This window comes from Alnus glutinosa, chromosome 10 (genome assembly GCF_958979055.1).
Source record: "Alnus glutinosa chromosome 10, dhAlnGlut1.1, whole genome shotgun sequence".
Classification (NCBI taxonomy): domain Eukaryota; kingdom Viridiplantae; phylum Streptophyta; class Magnoliopsida; order Fagales; family Betulaceae; genus Alnus; species Alnus glutinosa.
The window spans coordinates 5,551,781-5,576,886 of record NC_084895.1 but is presented as its reverse complement, the minus strand read 5'-3'; the positions used below and the strand labels follow the sequence as shown (position 1 = coordinate 5,576,886).

The 25,106-nt window shown below is 37.1% G+C and overlaps 3 protein-coding genes and 1 long non-coding RNA gene across 6 annotated transcripts in view; 3 read left to right on the top strand and 1 right to left on the bottom strand.

Annotated features, from left to right (window-relative positions):
• LOC133880267 (probable pectinesterase/pectinesterase inhibitor 25) overlaps window positions 1-25,106 on the top strand; it is a 51,873-nt gene that overhangs the window by 14,263 nt on the left and 12,504 nt on the right. The window contains exon 1 of one of the 3 annotated variants that reach the window (XM_062319187.1): window positions 21,959-22,687. The exons of 1 other annotated variant lie outside the window; for it this stretch is intronic. In XM_062319187.1, the coding sequence (XP_062175171.1) occupies window positions 22,116-22,687 (572 nt within the window). In that variant the 5' untranslated portion in view covers window positions 21,959-22,115. Of the gene's footprint in view, window positions 1-21,958; window positions 22,708-25,106 lie in introns of those variants that run through there. One more of the 3 variants, XM_062319185.1, reaches the window with a different exon arrangement.
• Window positions 6,710-10,914, top strand: LOC133880334 (probable pectinesterase/pectinesterase inhibitor 25). The gene is made up of 4 exons (XM_062319287.1): window positions 6,710-7,383; window positions 8,490-8,847; window positions 9,623-9,946; window positions 10,508-10,914. The coding sequence occupies exons 1-4, from the start codon at window positions 6,748-6,750 to the stop codon at window positions 10,873-10,875; spliced, it is 1,686 nt and encodes a 561-aa protein (XP_062175271.1). The 5' UTR covers window positions 6,710-6,747; the 3' UTR covers window positions 10,876-10,914.
• On the top strand, window positions 13,434-16,101 carry LOC133879762 (uncharacterized). Its single transcript, XM_062318539.1, has 4 exons — window positions 13,434-14,169; window positions 14,261-15,256; window positions 15,346-15,517; window positions 15,848-16,101. The coding sequence occupies exons 1-4, from the start codon at window positions 13,552-13,554 to the stop codon at window positions 16,099-16,101; spliced, it is 2,040 nt and encodes a 679-aa protein (XP_062174523.1). The 5' UTR covers window positions 13,434-13,551.
• Window positions 17,413-18,215, bottom strand: LOC133879495 (uncharacterized). The gene is made up of 3 exons (XR_009902100.1): window positions 17,889-18,215; window positions 17,637-17,795; window positions 17,413-17,470 (listed from the first exon to the last, which is right to left on the bottom strand). It is a non-coding gene; the product is annotated as an uncharacterized LOC133879495 (long non-coding RNA).

The window sequence follows — 25,106 nt, the reverse complement described above, 5'->3', positions numbered from 1 at the left end:
TTTCATGTGACATTACTATCTCATCAGAGTTAAATGTTGGCAACGAAATATATAAATATGATACAGACTTAGAAATTAAATAACATTTCAGAGCTTCTATTGAAATACATCAAAATAGATATAATAAGCAAGTCAGCGTAATTATACAAAGTAGTAGTAGTCATGCCTCATAGAGCATAAATAGTCATACAAGCCAAAATATCTAAGGTTTAATAATTACATAACTGCAAAATTATAAATATTGTCTTTAAACTAAGTTAATGAACTACAATATGGTAGTTCCCAAAAAGGAGGTAGACTAGCCTCAAATACTAGTATTAGGATCCATCTAAGGGCTTGGATAGTCTTGATATTCCTCCTCTTCATATCCTGTGTTGGCACCCAACATAGAAAGAAAAGAACAATAGAAAATACTAAAGTGAGTCTGTTGTTTCCCATAATAATATGAATGTTGATTTACTTAATAAATGCAACATGATGCAATGGCTTTATAATTACATGTATACGCAATATATAATCTTTGGTCGCGAATCATAGACATAAATTGAATATAAACATAATCATAAAGCAGTAGTATGATAGTTTTAAATGTAGAGTTTTAGGTATTTTTCTTTTTCCACTCATCTGTTGGCCTAGGCACGGTTAACGTCTTATTTGAAGCCTGGGCTTCCTTCTTTTAACTTTTAATTATTTTTTTTGGGAGCCTAGGCTCTTGGAAACCTTGGTTTCCCTGGTGACCTAGGTATACTAGTTTTTGTATTTATTATTCTCTTTTCGGGTACTTCCTCATTTACCGAGAACCTAGGAACTCTTGTGAAACCTCATGTACCCACTGTGGATCTAGATCCAATAGCTTGTTATAAGTCAGATTATTAAAAATAATAAAACATGCAAAGTCACATGCACAAACAAGTAAATAAAACAGTAATCATAATGTTATAGGAAAATCAACCAGCTTCGTCCTCAGTAAGTATAAAGATACTTACTATTTCTGCTCCAAAGATTTTCTTCTAAAACTGCATAATTACAATCATGTAATAATAATAGATTAATAAAAGCACTATGAAAATATTTATTATTATTACTATACCTATTTTTCCAGAAATTGCAACGGCCACAGATTTAAATATGATAAATATAATCTTATACTTATGTATCCCATACAAATATTTTATCTAAGAAGATGGGCAGCATAAAATACAAATTGGACATAATATTGACAACATCTATTACTAATAAAAATAGTTAGACGATGTGACTAAAGTTACCATTTTTCATTAAACGTACCTCCCTCTAAAATACCTTTTGACATATATATATATATATATATATATATAGCACTTAGTGGACATTTAAGTTTAAAACTAGAATACAAGTGTCACCTAATAAAGCGCACACACACACACAGAGACACACACACACACACATACACGTCCCTTATAGTAAAGATCACACCAAAAACACATATCCTTAACACACATTCATATAAACTTATTTATTTTTTTGTAAGCACTCCCTATCCGTACAGCACACACATACACCTATATTTTTATAACACATCCACACACCTCTTTTTCAAATACAAACTCACACACAAGCACACATATATAAGTACATAATTGTTACTTCATCAATGGAGGAATAAATCATGGTTTAAAAAACAGCAAAATAAATATTTATTCTTTGAGGATTTTAAGGGAAAAGATACTTACTGAGGATATCCTAAAGTGATTCAAATGAGGATGGGAGGTTGCTGTCCAAACAAAAACTCCACCAATAGATGCTCTGTTTTTTGTCTAAAGAAACAGAGGTTGATTCTAACTTGGTTCTTACTGATTTGGTGATGAAAAGAGGGTAATTAAGGCTTAGTTTTGGATTACAAGGTGCTTGAAAACATGGTGAAACAAGGAGATTTCTAAGTTTAGAGTTTCTGTACTAACAGAAAAGAGAGACAACAGGTTTACGAGAGAGAGTGTTTGCTGGAATTTGGTTTTTTTTTTCTTTTTTGGAAATTGATCATCCATGCATTCCTTATATATCAATCTTGGATGGTTGAGATCAAGCCAATAGCCAGATGCTCCAATGGCCGGATTTAAAACACATCAGCTAGAGAAAACAATAACTAGATCTCCCATATCTTCTAAAATATGATTTTCATATCTTTGAATAATAAATGCACCAAATCTCATCGGTTTTGAACCAAACCAGCTAACTAGACTAACTAGATGGGTTTCTAATCTCCTGAGACCAATAACACGAAATGGGTTCTTGAATCAAAGGTAGAAAATCGACATTTGTAGTTTACACGTAGACTGCATCATACTGAATAATTAAGTCCCTCGATCGACATCGACCCAAAATCGCTCGATTGATCCCATTTACTAGCAAATATTATGTCACTCGATCAATTTAATATTTGATCGATTTCGCTTCTAAAGTCGCTTGATCGACTTTGGTTAATAATATCCTTACTAATCTGATTTCTATACATGCATATATACTTATACACAATCCTATTTAATCTATAACAAACATTAATTAAGTCTTATACCTATATACACACACACACACGTAAATATTATTAAATACAAATTACTAACCTAAGCATGATATTTCCCGAGTATTACACTTATCCATTCCATTTACGTTATGATCAGAATTTAATGTTAGTATATTGAAACCGACCTGTGGTGAACGATTTTCAATTTCGATGACCGATACTCGAGATGTGTATGTTGTTTTTGTCAGCTTTTGAGTTTTTTGGTTTGGGGCGGGGTTGGGTATTCCTGAATGGCGTCCACATATTCCATGTCTTCCTTAATTCATACCCTTGTGCTAGTTCATCATACTTGTCTTTGATGTGAATGGAGGAGCTGTGGTGGAGCTAACCTATAATCTCAAGGATATTGTGTTGTGAATGGTGAAAAAGTTAATCTACATTGTGAGGATGAAAGAGGGGCCTTGGCTAGTCCCTGATGACAACAACAATGGCTTGAAAGAATTCGACAAAGAATCCCTTGCTTGATGGGGCTTGAGGTTATAAAACCAGGATGAGAGAGAGAGAGAGAGAGAGAGAGAGAGAGAGAGTGGCTAGTCCCTGATGACAACAACAATGGCTTGAAAGAATTCGACAAAGAATCCCTTGCTTGATAGGGCTTGATGTTATAAAACCAGGATGAGAGAGAGAGAGAGAGAGAGAGAGAGAGAGAGAGAGAGAGAGAGAGAGAGAGAGAGAGAGAGAGAGAGAGAGAGAGAGAGAGAGAGAGAGAGAGAGAGAGAGAGAGAGACCCATATGGCTTGACGGCAAGCTGGAATGTGGAGGCAGAGCGTGGAGATTGAAGAGTGAAGGGTTTTTGAGACATATGCGCTGCGCATCTGAGAGTTTAGGAGGACATAGGGTTTCCGAGGGAAAAATTTATATATATATATATGGAAAAATATAATTAATCCTCCCAAACTACCACCTTTTTTTTCGGATGACCCCCTAAACTACCAAGGCTTGCACTTTGGCTCCACAAACTAACAAAACCTTTGAACAATGTTCATTTTGGCGAAATATCCCCATTTTACCCATGCCAAGTGTGATTTTTCAATTAAAAAAAAATCAAAAAAATCAAAATCAAAATCAAAAAATCAAAAAATTTAAAAAATTTAAAAAAATTCAAAAAAATTCAAAAAAAATAAATAAACTAAAATTTTATTTCTTAATCGTATTTTTATTTTTTTAAGAAAAATATGGGTGTTTGGAGTGGCGTTATTTCCCAACAGCGACCCAATCTTCCCAACACCCCTCCGGTCATCGTCCATTTCTCCGCCAGATCCCGATCGAGGTCTTCTGTAACGATGATAGACTTGCTTGTAGTTTGTAACAAAACAAAATTCAGATTGGAATCATATATAACATTCGAAAGATCAATATGATCAAGACATCGAATGACAGAAAATTAGTCACGTTCGCGTTCGGAAAGGCGGGAACGAGTTTACCAAGCTGCAGGGGTGCATCATGCCCAATGACAATGCTGGAAAGAAGCAGTATGTTTTCTGGTCGATCGCAATATTTTTTTTTTTCTAAAAAAAAAAGAAAATTTAAGTTTTGTTAATTTTTTTTTATTTTTATAAAATTTTTTGATATTTTTTTTGAATTTTTTTTTTATTTTTTTTTTAATTCAAAAATCACACGTAGTAGTGGTATTATTGGGATATTTTGGGAAAAATGGATTTTTTTCAAAGGTTTTGGTAGTTTGAGAGGCCAGAGTGCAAGCTTTGGTAGTTTGGGGGGCCATCCGAAGAAAATGTGATAGTTTTGGGAGGTTAAATTGTATTTTCCCCCAAACTATCACATTTTCTGGCGTTGGTCGGTTGGTTGCTGATGAGAATCGTGAAAATCATTACTGAATTCCAACCTGACCCGAGAAGAATTTTAAAATAACAAGCTGTAACCGATTTTTAAACCTTGAAATTCGTGATTTTTCGAGGCAGAGTGGGTCAGGTACATCAGGTTGGTCGGATTCAAGTGGATTTTACTGTCCCTAAATATTAGTGCATCTAAGAATATACATAATTTTAATGGTGACATGCCTTTTAAATAATTAATGTAGCATCATGATTTTGTGGGGAAAATTTTATCGTCGTTTACCATATATCTGAGAAGTATTTTGTGTTTTGAGAATTATTTGTTAATGATTTCGAAAAACAATGTAGTTTATGTTTTGAAAATGATTTGTATTTTTAAAATCATTAATTACCATACAAGATCCCCTTAAGTTCTCTGCCTACCAAAAAAACAAAAAACAAAATAAAATAAAAATAAAAGATGAATAATACAAACAGACATATATGTCTGTTAGTTTTATAAAGTACAAAATCCATAGCAAAACTGGGTTCAGTAGGCTAATTAGGAATTTTGCTGTCTTATTGAATGCCGTGTCTACCATCGATTGATTGGTGAACAGAATATTCTCCAAAATGAATAAATACAAATTAAACAATATACATAATTTTAATGGTCTCCCATCGATTGATTTGTGAACAGAATATTCTCCAAAACGAATAAATACAAATTAAACAATATACATAATTTTAATGGTATATTGATTTAACAATATTCATAATTTTAATGGTCTCCCATCGATTGATTTGTGAACAGAATATTCTCCAAATCGAATAAATACAAATTAAACAATATACTTTGACAATCACATGACTATCATGTTCCTCTAACAAATGACATACCTAATTCGACTTTAAATTACTAATTATTTAAATCTTTAACGTTATTTTATATTACATTAAGAGGGGCTTAAACTACTTAGTGGACTATCACTTGATTGTATATGTATGAATTGTTACGTGAGTTTAATTATAAGAGGTTATAATAAAAGTTTTGATACTTCAATCATTTTCCTTGTTAATATTTAAAATGCATGACTGTCATGTTATTACAACAGAGGACGAGGACATACAATTCGATTTCAAATTACTAATTATTTAAATCTTTAACATATTTTATTATATTAATAGGGCCTTAAACTAGTTATTAGTGGAGAATATATGGGAACTTAAGTTACCAACTGTATTATATTATAATTGAAAAGCAACAACATATATACATACATATCACATCAGAAAAGAAAAAAGAGCAATACCATTCACTGAATCTTGTGGTGGAAAGTGGAAACTCTTTGATACAATGTACTGCGCATGTTCTCTGGACACATTAATTTATTTATTTTTGTGAGTACATTAATTTAATTTTAATTGTGTTAGATTTGTGTTAAAGAGGAACAAATTCGTATCTAATTATTCAGATTATGATATTAGTGCATCTAACGATATATATATAATTTTAATGGTGACACGCTTTTTAAATAATTAATGTAGCGTCATGATTCTATGGGGAAAATTTTACCATCGTTTACCAAATATCTGAGAAGTATTTTGTGTTTTGAGAATTATTTGTTAATTAATGATTTTGAAAAACAATATAGTTTATGTTTTGAAAATAATTTCTATTTTTAAAATCATTAATTACCATACAAGATCCCCTTAAGTTCTATGCCTACCCAAAAACCAAAAATAAAATAAAATAAAAATAAGAGATGAATAATACAAACAGAAGGAACAAATCCATAGCGAACTTGGGTTCTGTAGGCTAATTAGGAATTTTGCTGTCTTATTGAATGTCGTGTCTCCCATCGATCAATTCATTTAGTGAACAGAATATTCTCCAAAACGAATAAATACAAATTAAGCACACTACGGACGATACCATAACCATGCATGGACATCCTTTACAAAACTGATCACTGCCCATCTCTGACCGTGACGTGCCCACGCGGTTTCCGGCGTGGTGGCCGGATTAATGGGGTTGACAGAATTTGGTGACTCTTCAACGTCGTGGAAGACTGGAAGTACTGCATATATAGGTGGCTGTGCATATAGTAGGATAGGCTTAGGAGCCTTACTTCTTTTATAACTCCTATTCTAGTTCTAATGTGGTTTTAATATTGGTTCATCCATGATTTCGGTCCTTGTTCTACTACAACTCCATTTTATTTCCTAAGTCAATTATAATTGCAAATCCAAATTTATAAATAGAGGACTACGGATCGAGAATGATCAACCAAAAATCATCCGAAGAGTTGAAGCAATATACGATAAAGCTGATAAACAACATACCAAACCCCGTCACCATTATATATATAATCACAGTTGCAGTAGCAGGCAGAGTGAACCACCTCCATCACAATGCCAAAGCTAGTCTTCTCTTTCGTTCTCTTCCTTTTCTTAGCTCTGTTTGCCTCAGCCCAGTCGTCACCTTCCGCTGCGTGCAAGTCTACCCCCTATCCGAAGCTCTGCCGTTCAATCCTCTCCACCATCCGCTCCTCCCCGTCTGATCCCTACCGCTACGGCAAGTTCTCTGTGAAGCAATCCCACAAGCAAGCACGCAGAATGTCGAGCGCCATCGACAGCTACCTCAGCCAAAAGCGAAGGTCGTCAATGGGCCACGCCGAGGTTGGTGCGCTGGACGATTGCCGCCACCTGTCCCAGCTCAACGTGGAGTACTTGGAGTCCATCTCGGCGGGGCTGAAGTCGGCTAAGTCGCTGAACAACGAGGTGGGGGAGCAAGTTCATACGCTGCTGAGCGCGATAGTGACGAACCAGCAGACGTGCTACGACGGGCTCGAGGATTCCGAGAGCAGCATTGCGAGCGCGTTGTTTGAGCCGCTGAACAACGTGACTCAGCTGTATAGCGTGTCGCTTGGGTTGGTGACACATGCGTTGGATCAGAATCTGAAACGAAACCAACGGAGAAAGAGGCCTGAAGGTGGATTTCCGGCGATGGTGCACCCGGTCCGTGAACGGCTTGAAAGTCTCATCAAGGCAAACAATTTTTAGTCCTTGCTCTTTTTGTTTATCTTGTTTTAATGCACGTACGGGAATAATTAAATGATAGATTAATTGGGACCAGATAAAAAAATTAAATAATAATAATAATTATTAGTATTTTTATAATAATAATATTAAGATTATGATAGCGTTAGTAGTGTAATGTGCCCGAATTTCTATAAGAAGATTTCAGGCATTCTGCTTTCTTGCGAGGGTAGCAACGGATCGATTGAATTTCTTTTATTAGGAGGGGTTGCAAGTTCACTGTGTAATTTCAATTTGAGATCCGTTTCCATTGCTGCTCTAACTAATATTTTTTTTTAATTAAAAAAAAAATTAACGCGTTAACTAAACGGGTCAAACCCATTAACCTTAACCTGTTAATTTTGTATTGAACTTGTATAAAAAATTGATAGCTCCGCCCATACTATCTTATTTACAATAAAGCTTTCTTTATTATGAAAATAATTGTTATCTGCTAAGAAAAAATAATGGTTATGAAGCTGTTGGAGAAAGAAGGCCCTAGTTTTTTTTGTTTTTATTTTTTTAATATTTAAATATAATAGGTTTAAAATCTTAGTAAAATTAGATATTAAATTGATAAAATTAAAAGCTGAGGTGTAAAAGGTAAAATTGAGAATGTTGATACAGGATTCTGAAATATTTTTCCTTTGGTTTATAGTAACCTTGTTGGTATATTTTGAGACAGTTTCTGGTATGGTGTAAACAACACGTCTCTTATGCCTAAATTAGTTTTTGAAAGAAAAAAATATACCTTCTGCCTCAAGAATGTAGTGAGTCAAACCTGAATTGAGTTTACTACTTCCACTTGAGCTAGGAGTGTCTAGTGTTTAATTTGGTATGAGAATCTTATCTCCATTTAGTTGACCAAATTTTTCAAAGAGTTCTTATTGGACCCGCATTAGGACTACTACCCCAATTCGACAACATATATGCTTTACTTTGTTGATTAATAGTGGATATAAAGTAGGGAAAATAGGAAATTGTATTCATTTAAAAAAAAAAAAAAAGGAGGAAGGAAATTGTTCAAATATAATGAGAAAAGTATATTTATTTTATTTGACAATATTTTATTGCAGGATCTACGGAAAACCACTTGCAAAAAATCAACGAATTGCCCTAAGAAAAAGGAACGGATTCTGAGTGCTTCGGTAGAAAGCAATGGCATTCTTATTAAGGATACTGTGACTGTCGGCTTATATGGCACCGATAACTTCACGTCCATCTCCGACGCCGTCGCATTTGCTCCCAATAATTTAAAGCCCGAAGATGGATATTTTGTGATCTACGCCACAGAAGGATATTACGAGGAGTATGTGGACGTGCCGACCTATAAGACGAATATAATGTTGCTTGGAGATGGGATCAACCGGACTGTCATCACAGGAAACCATAGTGTAATTGATGGCTGGACTACTTTTACTTCTTCAACCTTTGGTAAGTAAACCATTCCCAAATTAACATTATTGGATCTCATTATAATTTTGGTGATAATTCTTGTTTACGTGTCGGGTTCGGTTTGTGTCGAAATGTATATAGTTATAAAATTATATTGCTAAGTTAATCATAACTTGATTCATTTAATTAAATTGGTTAGATCCCTCAACCTTAACCTGCTATTTTCGTGTTGGATTCATGTTGGGATCATGAATCGTGTCAAAAAATTGCATGCCTTAAATGTCGAATATCGGGTTCAGGTCATGTCGAGACATAGGTATAAGACTATATAAGCTAACTCTAATCTTATCAATTTAATTAAACGGGTCAGATCATTCAACCTTAGGGCTTGCAGAGATAGTGTAAAAGATTGACAACATACACTAAATGTCCGGTGTTGGGTTCAAATTGGGTCAAGACATAGCATTACAAAACGGGTCAGACTTTAATCCGACCCATTTATTTAAACGAGTCAGACCCTTAACTCTATGCCGCGAATTTTATGTTAGATTCTTGTTAGATTAACGAGTTATGTAAAAACTTTTGGCTCTAATTTTATGATAATGCCACTAGAGTTTTCCTTTCATTTCGATATATATTTGCAAGATTTTCTCTTTGCCTCCTTTAAACGTAAACAATCATAACTTGTGGATTATAGTAGACATGAATGAAGGCTTTGTGAATGTGGATCTCATATATATATATATATATATATATATATAACTTGGTCATAAGTAACAATTGAACTAATTAACGTATATATGCATTGATGCAGCTATTTCTGGAGACCGATTTATAGCAGTAGATGTAACGTTCAGGAACACGGCTGGTCCAGAGAAGTACCAAGCAGTAGCTCTAAGGAACATTGCTGACCTCTCCACGTTCTACCGTTGTAGTTTTGAAGGCTACCAGGACACTCTTTATGTTCACTCTAAAAGACAATTCTACAGAGAATGTGAAATTCATGGAACTGTAGATTTCATTTTTGGAAATGCTGCTGCTGTCTTCCAGGGCTGCAATCTATTTGCCAGGAAGCCAATGGCCGGTCAAAAGAATGCCTTCACAGCCCAAGGCCGGTCGGACCCAAATCAAAACACCGGTATTGTTAAATCATTACTTATTCTAAATACTTAAGCTAATAGGAAAAAATAGATTTATATTATAACACTCACCATCACGTGTGGGTTGAAACAGTTCAAGATCTCTTGAAATTGTAGATTCTAAAATTATGTGAATTTAGGCCATTAATTGCATTGATTGGCTTAAAAAAAATGAATATATTTTTATTAGGTTATTGCATTTCATGTTGTAGAAAAGCTTGGAGCCAAAAGCTGTTATTTGGCTTTAACATACTCAATACTCAATTCTTATTGATAATGTGCAACATTTTTAATTGGTAACATTTTTCAAGCTGTTCAATGCAAAGAACGGCATGATTCACATAATTTTAGAATGGGGATCCTCACGGCTGAAACTCTCATTTAATAAGTAAAACTCAAAATGTGTAATATTTAATTGAAATTGAGGGTAAATTGACGGGGAGAAGATTCGAACATAGGACGACCTTTTCTCTGAAATCATGTTATAAATCACTATTTATCCTAAAAGTTTAAGCTGATAGGAATGAATGAATTTAATCATCTAATTTATCTTTTGACAGGTATATCAATCCACAACTGCACAATTGAAGCTGCACCAGACTTGGCAATGGAGATGAGCTCAACCTTAAATTATCTGGGGAGACCATGGAAGAATCACTCAAGGACCGTGTACATGCAATCGTATATTGGCAGTTTGATCCATCCCGTCGGATGGTTGGAATGGGATGGAACCTTTGGATTAGACACACTCTATTATGGGGAGTTTGAGAATTGTGGGCTAGGGGCAGATACGAGAATGAGAGTAAATTGGCCTGGTTATACTTTGATGAATGCTTCACAGGCTTTGAATTTTACAGTTTTTAATTTCACAATGGGGGATACTTGGTTGCCTTATACTGATATACCCTTCTCTGCAGGACTTTTATAAACTAGAGATTTGTATCTAGATAAAAAGTTTCATTTGTTTTTCAAGGATTACCTTCCTAATGATTTTTTTTTGGAACCCTATAGCTTTTGGGAAAACTGATTCGATGGTGTTTGATAACGTTTTTTTGGAGGAGTTTTTAGTATTTGTTAAAGTATTAATTAAATATTTTAATTTTCCTCTTCCTTTCAGCTTAAATTTTTGGGATGAACGGTAGCTTAATTAATATGGTTACAGAGCCTAAAGGCCTTGAGTTCGAACCTTATTTTAGTCATTCGCCTCACATTTCAATTAAATATTACACGTGCTTGGGTTTCATCTATTAAAAGGTAGTCTGAGTCCACACGTGAAAATGAGTGTTAATATATTGATTAAATGATTAAATTTACCTATTCCGATCAATTTCAACTTTTAAGATAAGTGTTGATTTAATAGTATTTTGGTTTAAAAAAATTGTATACATATGAATTTTTTTGTGAAGAACATTATTTGTTAATGCTTTAGTTGTGATTCTTGAGAATTTTAAGGGAAAATTACAGTTTAACCCTCCAAACTGCCAGTCGTTTTGCAACTAGCCCCGCAAATTGTCAACACTCCGACTCTAGCTCCCCAAACTATCAAAACCTTTAAAAAATGTCAAATTTAACGAAATATCTCCATATTACTCATTCCACGTGTCATTTTTCAATTAAAAAAAATAATAAAAATTAACCCTAAAAATAAAAAATAAAAAATAATTATTTTTTTAATAAAAAAAAGGGGGATAACTTCACAAAAGGGTACCCAACTATACCGCTTTTTCACTTAAGGGTACCAATGTAGCAAAACGTTCAATCGAGTGTATGAAGTTATCAAAACCGTTCAATGTAGGGTATTCTGTCACCCTCCGTTCTAAATCGATGATGGAGGCCAAAACACGTGCGTTTCACGTGATATTTTAGCCTCGAACTACCACTTTTTCCCCTCATCTAAACGTTCGGATTTTTTAAACTTGAGAATAATCGGCCGAAAAAATTTCACAACTCGAAGCAACTACTCCCTCGAACACAACTCACCCACTTCCTTCTTGCGACTCAGAACCCTAATCTGGTGCATTTCGTTCTAAATCGATTCGGCTTTCGGCTGTATACAGAAGTGAAATACACAAAGGGTTGAGAAAGGTAACCCTAAACCCTAACTTATATTTTAGTTTATTTATGTAACCGTAATCTGTCAAAGTTTACTATTTTGTTAATGGGTTAGTGAAATCCGGTTCAGTTATGTGATTTTTGTATGTTAATAACATCATGTTTGTAGTTGAGGGGGTTTTCACATCTGGTTGATTTTGTTTGGGTACCATGTTTAGCGCTACTGTCAACATCTGGTTGTGTTTTTATGTTAGTGAAAAAGGTATATTTTTTTACATTTTGTGGTCCCTTATGTTGTGAGTATCTTGTTTGGGGTGTGTTGTGATTGGTGCTGGGTCGGTAAGACTGTGCAATGTGCTGCTCTGAATTTTGTTTACTCTTGTGGTCCCGTGGGTCTTTTTAATGACTGTGCAATGTGCTGGTTTGTTTTTGTCTGTGATGAAGTGGTCCCAATGACTTTATCTAGTGACTGCAATATTGTAGTGTCTTATTCGTTTCTTTTTGTCTGCTCATTGAATTTTCAAACTTGTTCATTTTTAGTTTTTTTTTGGTCAATTTGTAGGACACATAATGTTTAATGAATGTCTTATGTTTGAGGTGCACCACGGAGGTTGGTTTAATAGGGAAAATGGGGTAGCCTATGTTGGTGGGGATGTAACAAATTACCCTGACCTGTATGACAAAGATGAGCTGTCTTTTTTTGAGGTGGAGACTGTAGTTAAGTGCTATGGGTATAGTCCCGGTGATCTAATTTATTACAGAATACCTAACAAGAGTCTAGATGAAGGGCTACGGCTTCTGTCTTCTGACCATGATGTCATTGAAATGGTGGGGCACCACATTGGTCATGGAGTAGCAGAGTTATATGTGGTTGGGTTTATTTTGTATGATGTACCTGTAGATTTACCTGGAGGAGAGGAAAGTGTTGATGAGGAATATGAAGAAGAATATGAGAGAAATACTGTATATAGGAGAGATCCATTTTGGAATGAGGTTCTAAGTGATGACTCGGGCGCCTTAGAAGTAAATGCTGATACGGGGTATGGAGAGGCAGGAGCTTTTGTCAAAGGAGAAGATGTAGGAGTAGATCAAGAGTTTGTAGGAGAACCATCACACGTAGTAGAAGAAGATTTGGAAGCAGAAGTAGCAGTAGTTTTAGCTGCAGCTGAAGATGAGTTTGCACAAGGTGTGGGTAAGGGTAAGGGTGTGGTTGAGGGTGAGGATGAGCCTGTTTCCGATGTGTCTCGGAGTGGTATACTGATCACTCCCGATAATACTAGTGGAGATGATGAGCCGGATTCTTCAAAAAGGCCGCGTGTCACCAAGAGGGTACCATTTTCAAAATCTGATTTTGAGAAGCCGACTCTGCAGAAAGGTAATACTTTTGATAGTGTGTATGATTTCAGAAAAGCTATTAAACAGGCCAATATATTGAAGGGGAAGGACTTAGTTTACCAAAAGAATTCTAAATCAAAAGTAATTGCAGTGTGTAGAGAGAAAGAATTGTAAATATAGGGTTTATGGAAGACAGTTGAAGGGTGAGGCCACATTCATGTTGATTTCACTTAGGCCCAAACATACATGTGCTCGGAAATACAAGAATCATTTGATTACTTCCAAGTGGATTGCTGAGTGGTGCTTGGACAGTTTTAGAGATCAACCGAACATGCCTGTAGAAGTCCTGAAGAAGAAGGTGAAGAAGAAATGGAATGTTGAGATCCATCCTAGTACCCTATATAGGGCTAGGAAGAGGGCACAAGAGGTGATTTATGGGAAGTTGGGTGAGCAGTACCATCGTCTATGGGACTATTGCGCGACAATCAGAAGCACAAATGTGGGGAGTTGTGTTATTTTGATGGTTGAGAGACCTATGCCCGAAATGCCATGTAGATTCCAAAGGATGTACATATCCTTGGCAGCAATGAAAAATGGCTTCAAGGATGGGTGTAGGCCTGTGATAGGCCTTGGTGCGTGTTTCTTGAAGGGGGTTTACAAGGGGCAGTTAATGGCAGCTATTGGAAGGGATGCCAATAATAACATGTATCCAATATCCATGGCAGTTGTAGAGGCAGAGACCAAGGATAGCTGGTCATGGTTTCTTGAGGCACTATTGGCTGATCTTCGCCCCAGTGGTGTACGTAGATGGACTTTTATTTCAGATAGACAAAAGGTATCTTTCCACTTATGCTTTTTATGCTGGACATTTCATTCCAGATTATGTGGTATTTTCTATGTGTTTGACTTGCTTTTCATGTGTGTAGGGTCTTGTACCAAGTCTTATGGAGGTGTGCCCTAACGCTGAGCATCGGATATGTGTGCGGCACTTGTACACCAATTTTCGGAACGACGGTCACTGGGGGGTGTTACTAAAGGACTTGCTGTGGAGAGCTGCTGCATCTTACACACAGAATGAGTTCTATGCTGTAATGGAAGAGCTTAAGGGCCTTAATCTGCCAGCCTATGAGTACCTTTCGAAGGTTGACCCTGCAACTTGGTGTAGGGGATGGTTCAACACATATGCAAAGTGTGACCTCTTACACAACAATTTGGCCGAGTGCTTCAATTCTTGGATCATCAAGTTCAGAGATAAGACCATACTGGTAATGTTGGAAGGCATTAGGACAAGTTTGATGAGAAGGTACCAGCGGAAAAGAGAAATTATAGCTGCGATGGAAGGCAATGTTGGGCCAAAAATTAAGGAGAAGTTGGAGATAGAAGAAGATGAGGCCGGACATTGCACACCAACATTTGCTGGTGATGGTTTATTTGAGGTCGAGTGCAGGGGTAGAAGGTATGCTGTGAATTTACCTGCCAAGACATGTGGGTGCAGAAAGTGGGATGTTTCTGGTATCCCATGTGCTCATGCCATCTCATCAATATGGCATGGTGGAGGCAACCCTGAGGATTATCTGAGCCCATACTTTGGCAAGGTGATGTACCTAAAGGCATACACACCCATCATCTACCTTGTACCCAGTGAGGAGCAGTGGGCTAGGACAAATCAACCCATCATTGAACCACCTAAGGCAAGGGCATCTTCGGGAAGACCTAAAAAACTGAGGAACAGAGGGGCTGATGAGACCTTAAATCCCTACACAGTTAGAAAGGGTGGTACGAAGAACCAATGTAGGATGTGCAAAAAATATGGTCACAATACTAGAACATGCACTGCGAGGATGCGACATGATGAAAGACAAGAACGTAGGCGGAATTTCTATAGAAAACATGCAGCAGATCTTGACTGCAATCTTGACAGGGTAAGTGTTTCCTGTGTTATATTTATGATTGCAAACTTGTATGTTATTCAATGTTGTTTACTAACTAGTTTATTTGATTTTGTTTGTAGTTGGATGGTTCATCCAATGCCCCATCTGTGGCCCAATCTACTGCATCAATGCCAAGTGCCCCATCCAGTGCCACATCCAGCGCCCCATGTGTTGGTAATCCTACTCACCCAACAGGAAGTAGGGGGCAAAAGAGGAGAAGAGAAGATGGTTCAAGCAATGCGTCTGGACAAGGTCAGGGAAGGGGTGCAAGCAGTGCATCTACACAAAGTCGAGGTCAAAGGAGCACAAGAGGAAGGGGTGCAAGCAGTGAAGGGGAAGGATAAGGTCAGGGTGAAGGCATTGCAACTGCACAAGGTAGAGGGCAAAATACGACAAGAGGAAGGGGTGAAAGCAGTACAACTACTGCACAAGGTCGAGGTCAAAGGAGCACAAGAGGAAGGGGTGCAAGCAGTCAGGGTGAAGGCATTGCTACTGCATAAGGTAGGGGGCAAAAGAGCAATCTCGGGTTGGCCACCAGGACAAGAATATCTGGCAGGTTGAGAACTTCTGTTTTACAAACAGGAATGCACAAGAGCAAAGGAAAACTCCTTGTCTATCTCACTGGAAACCCTGCTGGACCACCGAAAGTTCCAGGGGGTGGACTAGCATGCTCATGGGGTCCTCCCAGAAGTGCAACTGGTATCACTTTTAGAGTTGCTCCCCCTGATTTCGACATGCACAATTTGGTTGCTGCATCCACTGTCATTCCTCAACCAGAAGTACAAGGAGTTGCAAAGAAGAATGACAAAGGGAAGAAAAAGATGTGGAGAGTCTGAACATGGTTTATTATTATGTTGACATATGTTAAGGTGTGATGATAGTTATGTTATGTTATGTTATGTTAAAGTTTGATGAACAAGTTTGCTAGTTATGTTATGTTAAAGTGTGATGAACATGGAAAGTTAAAGTGTGATGATTTATGTTAAAGTAATTGGTTATGCAGATTATGGTATGGAAGTATTTGGTTGTGTAGGATTGTGGTAAAATTTGGAACAAAATTTGGTACCAAGTATTTACTGCATAACTTGATACCAAATTTGGTTATGTTGCCCACTTGCAACCATTGTTGTAAATTGATTAGGTAGGTTATGGTATCAAGTGGATTTGTGCAGGTTATGGTATCATTGTGGTGGATTTACTGTCCATTTTGTAAATTTGGTACCAAATTTGCAACAAAGTTTGGTACCAAGTATTTACTGCATAACTTGGTACCAAATTTGGTTATGTTGGCCACTTGCAACCATTGTTGTAAATTGATTAGGCAGGTTATGGTATCAAGTGGATTTGTGCAGGGTATCATTGTGGTGGATTTACTGTCTATTTTGTAAATTTGGTACCAAATTTGCAACAAAGTTTGGTACCTATTTACTACCCCTTTGCAGATTTGGTACCAAAATTTGGTACAAAAGGAAAAGAGAAGTGCATAATGTTAATGCTCAAGCATATGAGGATTGTGGTCAAATTTGGTACCAAAGTTGTGGCCAAAGATGCTACAAAATTTGGTACCATATTTGCTTATGCCCATTTGCTGCCCACTTGCAACCATTGCTCATAATTGAATTGTGCATAATGAATTACCATACCAAGCACCATACAATGTCAACAACATCAATATTAACAAGAACATTACAGAATCTTGCACTACAAAATGTTCAGAGCATTACAAAATACTACAACTACAACATTAGCATCTGATCAACAACAAAATTGATCAATTGATCATCGTACAATTGATCAATTGTTTCACTGGAACATCATTCTTAATGGAAGAAACTCTCTGCTGTACGAAGGATATACCAGCAACCACATCAACATCACCCATGAACAGACCATTGCAATTTGGTACTTCCTCTCTACTGACCGAGACTTATCCTTTTGTCTCTGTAGTTTGAACTTGTATTTCTCAACTTCAGCCCTGCATTTCTCAACTTCAGCTCTGCATTTCTCAACTTCAGCTTTGCATTTCTCAACTTCATTCTTGTATTTTCCAACTTCATCCAACCTATTTATTCGACTCATTTCATGTTCGGCCTTCAGTACCTTCAGATTCTCGTGCCAATCTCTCAATCTCGACACAACACTCTGACCGTAGACACAGATTTCAGGATCACGCCATTTAAAATAATCACATCTCACCTCTGGTTTCTGAATAATCGGAAATAAAATCAAATCAACCCATTTCACGGTAACTCAGAGATAGAACCCTAAAGGAAAAAATTTGGAGAAAATCAAAAGGAAAAACTTTGGGGAAAACCAAAAGGAAAAACTTTGGGGAAAACCAAAAGGAAAAACTTTGGGGAAAATCTCTTACCTTGTAATCTACACATGAAAAAAACCTCCTACCAAAATTACTTAGGGTGAACGACGTCCAAGATGATGATGTCTTTCCACATTTGCATACTGGACTGTTTGATCTGGACTCTGTCGACTCACTGTCGGACATAGGCTCCATTTCACCCCGGCGCCGTAACTGCACAAATGGCCAAGAATAAAAACCCGTCTCCTTCATGAACGAAAATAGGAGTGAAGTTTAGGAGGATAATGGCCAATAATAAAAACCCACCTTTTCACGATGTTGTTGGACGAAAATGTTTGAGAGCCCGATCTCTCCAGTTCGGCTGCTGTGTTGCGTTGGGAGGGAAGAAGAGTGTGTTTTGAGTTCGAGTATAACGGGTCTTTTTGATCGTTTAGATGAGGGGCAAAAGTGGTAGTTCGAGGCTAAAATATCACGTGAAACGCACGTGTTTTGGCCTCCGTCATCGATTTAGAACGGAGGGTGACAGAATACCCTACATTGAACGGTTTTGATAACTTCATACACTCGATTGAACGTTTTGCTACATTGGTACCCTTAAGTGAAAAAACGGTATAGTTGGGTACCCTTTTGTGAAGTTATCCCAAAAAAAAAAAGAGAAAAAGAAAGAAAATTGGTGTTTGGCTGGTAGGGGGTGGCTATTCTAATCACACAAGGTTTAAACGGTTGAGAAAAGTTCTACCACATGTTTGATTATTTCTACGTTGTCTTAACCTTTTCTCATGCTCATTCATCCAAATTCCGAACTCATCTTTAAATATTCTTTTCCTCAAACTTGGGCTTACCCATCATCACATGTCATAAAGTTCAGTGTTACCTCTTTCCTCCATTGGAGACCATCACTCCCTGTTCTTGCTCTCTTCACCTCTTTTCTTATCAAATAGGCTTTCGTTGCTTTAAATGCATTTTGGCCTTCTTCGATCAGCAGATCGAGCAGTCACACGAAGTTCCTCCTCTAAAGCTTTTGTAGCATGTATGGGAGAATTGTCTTTTCTCTTTTTTGCAGTTCGTCACACGACGAAATCTAGTTGAACTGATCACGGTTAAGAGTGGCAAAAAAAAAAAAAAAAAAGAGACGTCAACATTTCTTGACCAATTGATTATATTATTATTATATATAGTGACAGGTGGTCTTGGCTGTTTTTCTTCTTCGTAGACTTCATTGGGCTCTGTTCTACGTTAAGTTGTAACTAACTAATTGTACAATTGTAATAGACATGTCTAAAATAATTTAGTGATTTCTCAGTCTCATTTGAAAAATTTGTTAAACTACCATATATTATAAGCAAATGACTTATTATAGTCTAATTTTAAAGAAATTTAGACCGAGAAAGGTTGATTATGAACAGAAAAATCAGATCAGGCTTGCAAAATGTATACCCACACAATTTTATATATCACATTAAGATTGTGTAATCATGTACACCAACACAATTGAATAAATTAATCAACAATTAGTAGGCTTTAATTCAATGAGGAAAACATTGCACAAGCATTTTACTTATCACTTTGTCATATATACTTTAACATGCTTGGGCCTATCAAACAAAAAGGGTACGGATCGTTTTAATTAGGATTTAAAGCCTAATTAAGGTAAGTAAAGAAGGAAACAAAGTAGTAGAAGTGATATCAAAAATGGAAGCAAGGTCTCAGATAAAATAACTCTCAAAACACTTCATAATTCTGTACTTGTTGGTGTTAATAGTAGTATCATTCCCACAGCAGCCACATCAACATCAAAGATAATGAGACAAAACGTCGATATGGTGTAGAAATTAGTTTACCAGTAGTTGGCAGCAAATGATGAAGTATATATTATAATAAGCTCATATCTTCTTCTTCTTCTTTTTTTTTTTTTTTTTTTTTTGGTTAATTAAGTACATTGTACAAAACAGCTAAACAACCTTAAAGCAAACGAAATTAAAAACCTAACAAACTAGTGGGAGGTAGATCTTTCCCACTTACAATATGGACATAAGAAAGAGGGGGAGGAGCAATGAGAATGTGGCTAGAAAAAAGATCTGGCTGTGGCCCAGTGTGCTACTAAATGGGTACAAAAATTCGCACTTCTATTGACTTTTCTTACACTCTAAGAAATGGAGGCCGGATTAAAATGTCTCACAATGCTAAGATTTCCTTCATCTGGATACTTTATAAGTCATGGTGTCCCCTCCTCTATCAAGGCGTCTTATGAGAGTAAGTAAGACCCATAAATTTTTACAGTGTGGCCAAATGCAGAAATCTCATTGCCAAAACTTCGACAACGAAAAATTAGTTGTTGCACCCAGGTTGTTGATAACTGGGTGGCTATTATTTTTTGCAACCTCACATTTGAAATTGTCAAAAGAGGATTTGGAAATGGTGCAATAGTTCTAATTTGGATTGTTCGTTTAAAATGAACAACTGAAATTGCTTCTGCATAGGACAAAGAAAAAAAAATAGTAAATTGCAAGCCACCAAAGTGGCCAACCCACTCGGTGTGGCCAAAAGAGTGGTTTAGCCATCTCAAAACTCGGCAATTGGGGTGACTGTACTGCCCCTTTGGCCTAAGGGAGCTCGGCCACTGTCAATGGTCAATTTGGTGGTTTGGCCACTCTAATTGACCATCTAGCTCGGTGGCTTACAAGCTTCATTTTTTTTTTCTCTATTGTACCTGATGTAACACCACGATCGTAGTCCGCCGAAATTGGAGGCTTTTTGCAGCCAGAAGTTTTGTCGCTAGCTGAAAAGTGCACTTTGAAAAAAAAAAGAAAAGAAAAAAGCTTATATTGTTGCAAAAGCAGAAATTGAATTTTATCAATTTCTTTTGGCGACTTTGTATTATTCTGAAAGTATTATTGGTGGGAACAATTATGGTTGCGAGAGGGGTTACAATTAATTGATTAATCCACTTGTTCGGCAGCGACGATTGTTGTGAAAGTTTACTTTGGTAATGTTAGGGTAAACACAGACACCAGTGACACGTACACCATATGTTTTTTTTTTTTTTTTTTTTTTTTTTTTTTTTTTAAATTTAATTTTTTTATTTACACTCCCACGATCACTGCATGCAAAACAATTGAAATTAAAACTAAGAAACCATTTTGGGAGTCTCGTTCTAATGCATAAATTAACTTAAGAGAAAAATGTATTGTATGCATAAAATCTTTAGTCTGCCATTTATACTTGGCGTATGAACCTAATTATAGATAAAGAGGTGGAGTCATTTCATCCCCATTCAACTGGGAGTTGGACTGTTGACCAAATTCTTCAAAGAGTCCTTATTGAATCCGGATTGAGACTACTACCCCAATTCAACTTAGAATAGGATTATTCCCAACACCCAATAAAATTTCCTACAATTATTTATGCAAATCAAGTACCCCTTGTAACCCTTTCCCGTTATCAATTAGAACAAGAAATAAAATAAATGCAACCCAACTCACTGTAAAAGTCCACGAGCCTTACTCACTCTCAAAAGACGCCTTGAGAGAGGAGGGGTGTCCATGGCTTATAAAGTTTACAAGACAAGGATCTCTTAGCAATGTGGGACATTTTAACACGCCTCCTCACGTGTGGCATCTTTGGTCAAACACGTGTTCAACAATAGGAGGGAAAGACCCATCATTGTCAAATGAACCTGCTTTGATACCATGTAAAAGTCCATAGGCCTTACTCACTCTCAAAAGACGCCTTGAGAGAGGAGGGGTGTCAATGACTTATAAAGTTTACAAGATAAGAATCTCTTAGCAATGTGCATGGGATATTTTAACACTCACAAACACTGTAGAAAAACAAACCAAGCACATACAAGCAAGACACCAAATTTTGTACATGAAAAACCCTGGCCTTCAATGTGAAAGTAAAAATCACGGGACTTAATCTTGTTAAATCTTTCATTATCAACATTGGATTTACAATTATCTTCTCCAAAATAATATTTAAAGGCTACCAACACATCAAGAACACATACATTATATTCTTGGATAACAAAATCAATTCACCACGGTCCTTATATAAGGTGGATTTCAATTAAAACAGTAAAGAAAGATCTCGCAATCTATAGGTATGAGTAACCAAGCAATTGGAGAGGATTTTCAACGATCGAAAACCAGTCAATACGAAGCTCTAAGCTCTCATTGTCTCAACAACATTTTAAAATCTTAACAAAATCAGACCATAAATAACCCCTCTTCAATCTCTGACAAAACACACGACACACTTTTTGTTCTCCCCAAAGGACAAGTGGCCTTTGCAAAATGACAAGAGTTTGCACCATTTTCTTTCTCTAAAACGTTGCGCTTACCTTTGGTCATGAACTTCCTTGCAACCTCCCACCGTCTCTGCATTAAATGTCCATTCCCATATTCTCAAACCAACGCGCCAAACCCCATCACCATTATTAATTTCACGCGCATCTTATGCTTCCCTTTTTACCGGCCTATATATATATAATCACAGTTACAGTTGCAGGCAGAGCGAGCCACCTCCATCACAATGCCAAACCAAGCCTTCTCCTTCATTCTTTTCCTTTTCTTAGCTCTGTTTACCTTAGCCCAGTCGACACCTTCCGCTGCGTGCAAGTCTACCCTCTACCCGAAGCTCTGCCGTTCAATCCTCTCCACCATCCGCTCCTCCCCGTCTGATCTCTACCGCTACGGCAAGTTCTCTGTGAAGCAATGCCTCAAGCAAGCACGCAGAATGTCGAGCGCGATCGACAGCTACCTCAGCCAAAAGCGACGGTCATCAATGGGCCACGCCGAGGTTGGTGCACTGGACGATTGCCGCCAGCTGTCCCAGCTCAACGTGGAGTACTTGGAGTCCATCTCGGCGGAGCTGAAGTCAGCCGAGTCGCTGAACGACGAGGCGGTGGAGCAAGTCCAGACGCTGCTGAGCGCGATAGTGACGAACCAGCTCACGTGCTACAACGGGCTTGAGGATTCCGAGAGCAGCATTGCGAGCGCGTTGTCTGAGCCGCTGAACAACGTAATTCAGCTGTATAGCATGTCGCTTGGGTTGGTGACACATGCGTTAGATCGGAATCTGAAAAGAAACAAACGGAAGAAGGGGTCTGAAGGTGGATTTCTATTACAATTATAGTCACGTGTTTGAACAGATTGTTATGTACAGCTTGTTTTTTGACAGCTGGTAGAAGTTAGATATATAAATGTAATCTCAGTACTTGATCTTATCAGTTAATACAAAAAAGCGAGAATACTTTTCTCTCAAGTTTCCTTTTCTCTCTGTTATTGTTCTTCCCTTTTCATTCTTTGTTCTTCAATATCTTCACTACAATTCAGATTCTATCATGGTATCAGAGCAAAATTAGTTGTTTTTTTTTTCAATCAATCTGAATTAGGTCTCATTTCATCTCTTCTCATTTTTTTTCTTCGATTAATTTTTTCTCATGGAAGATCCAATCATCATCGACATGAGTGAATCCTTCATCAATCCCTACTATCTCCATCATGGAGATAGTCCAGGATCTGTTCTGGTTTCTCTTCCATTGGACGGAGACAATTATCATACATGGAGTCGATCTATGATCATGGCGCTCACGGCCAAAAATAAGCTTGGATTCGTCGATGGATCCATTACCAAACCAGCTCCTACTGCATCAACATATCTACCATGGATTCGGTGCAATACAATGGTATTATCTTGGATTATAAATTCAATTTCCAAGGATATTGCCGCAAGTGTTATCTACCTTAACACTGCAGAAGAGATCTGGCTTGATCTGAAAGAGAGATTTTCTCAGAAAAATGGACCAAGGATTTATCAAATTCAGAAGTCCATTTCCACTCTGTCTCAAGAAAACCTAAGTGTAAGTGCTTACTACACCAAGCTGAAAGCTCTGTGGGAAGAGCTTAACAATTACCGTCCGATTTCTGCTTGTTCATGTGGCGCGCAAACATCTGCTCTTGAATACTTTCAACAGGAGTCCATTTTTCAATTTCTTATGGGCCTTAATGACAGTTATGCGCATATACGAGGTCAGATTCTTCTTATTGATCCTCTGCCACCTATGAACAAAGTTTTCTCTCTTCTTTTGCAAGAGGAACGACAGAGGGAAATTTCCTCTACTGAGGATATTCTTAATCACAATACTGCTGCCTTGGCTGGAAAGGCTGTTTTCACCACTCCGAATCGTTTTGGTAAGCCGGCTATGCGCAAAGATCGACCAACCTGTACTCACTGTGGCATCCTCGGCCACACTGTGGAAAAGTGCTACAAGTTACATGGATTTCCACCAGGTTTCGAATTCACCAAAACCAAGACATCTCAGCAATATAATCCATCTGGTCATTCGGCCAACCATGTTCAAGAGTATGAGTATCTTCCATCTTTCACTCCACAATTTCCTTTTACCCAAGAACAGTGTCAGAAACTCCTCACTTTGATCAATCCTTCCGCCTCTGCCTCTGACACTGTCTCTGCTCATCAAGTCTGCGCATCACCTGCCAATCAGGATCATCTTTTCTCAAAGATGACAGGTACTCATGTTATTAATTTAGTTCCTATTTTGAATACTAAACATTCGGTTTTCTATTCATCCCACACTTTCAAAGTTGCCTCTGAAAATGTTCAAAAGAATTCCTGGATCATAGATACAGGAGCCACCGATCACATGTGCAATTCTATTTCATGTTTTACCACTTTTTCTGTTGTTAAATCTAGGTATGTTAAGCTTCCTAATGGTCACCTAGCTTTGATTACTCATATTGGCACTGTTCGGCTTTCCCAAAATTTAACTATTCATAATGTTCTTTGTGTTCCATCCTTCTCCTTTAATCTCATTTCAGTAAGTAAACTCATTTTAAACCTTCACTGTTGTATCATTTTTTTTGGCTCTTATTGTTTCATGCAGAATCTGTCCCATTGGAAGACGATTGGAGTGGGTGAAGAATGAAGTGGCCTCTACTATTTTCTGCAAGTATCAGGGAAACCTTCTGATGTGTGTTTTAAATAGTACTCGCAAGTGCACGAATCATTTTGCAATATAGTGTTATGCAAGTGCGAGGTCGATCCCACAGGGAAATGGTCAAATATTGGTATCTTGCTTAATCAACCTCATTTTAACCTAGTTCCAAAGGTTTGAGACTTGATTCAAGAACAAAAGACTGAATGAAAGAGATGTAATGAAATATGTAAAATAAAAGGAACTAAGGTTAAGGAATCCACCAAACCAAATCCTACAACTCACACTCTTGGTTTCCACTTGAACACCCAAAGAACATTAAGCTTAGGGTGTTATTCAAGTTTCTTAACCATAAACCCAAGAACCATTAAATGAATCCAACACATTGACAAATCACAAAGAGTACCGATTGAAATCAAAACATCCAATGTATCATTCAATCACAATGGATATCATCATTCAAACCGATAAAACAATGTATTAGTCGGTTGAAACACATAAAATGTCCTTTATCCACCACTAACCACATTCATTGCAAAAGATAAAGCTTTAAATGAATGGAACTT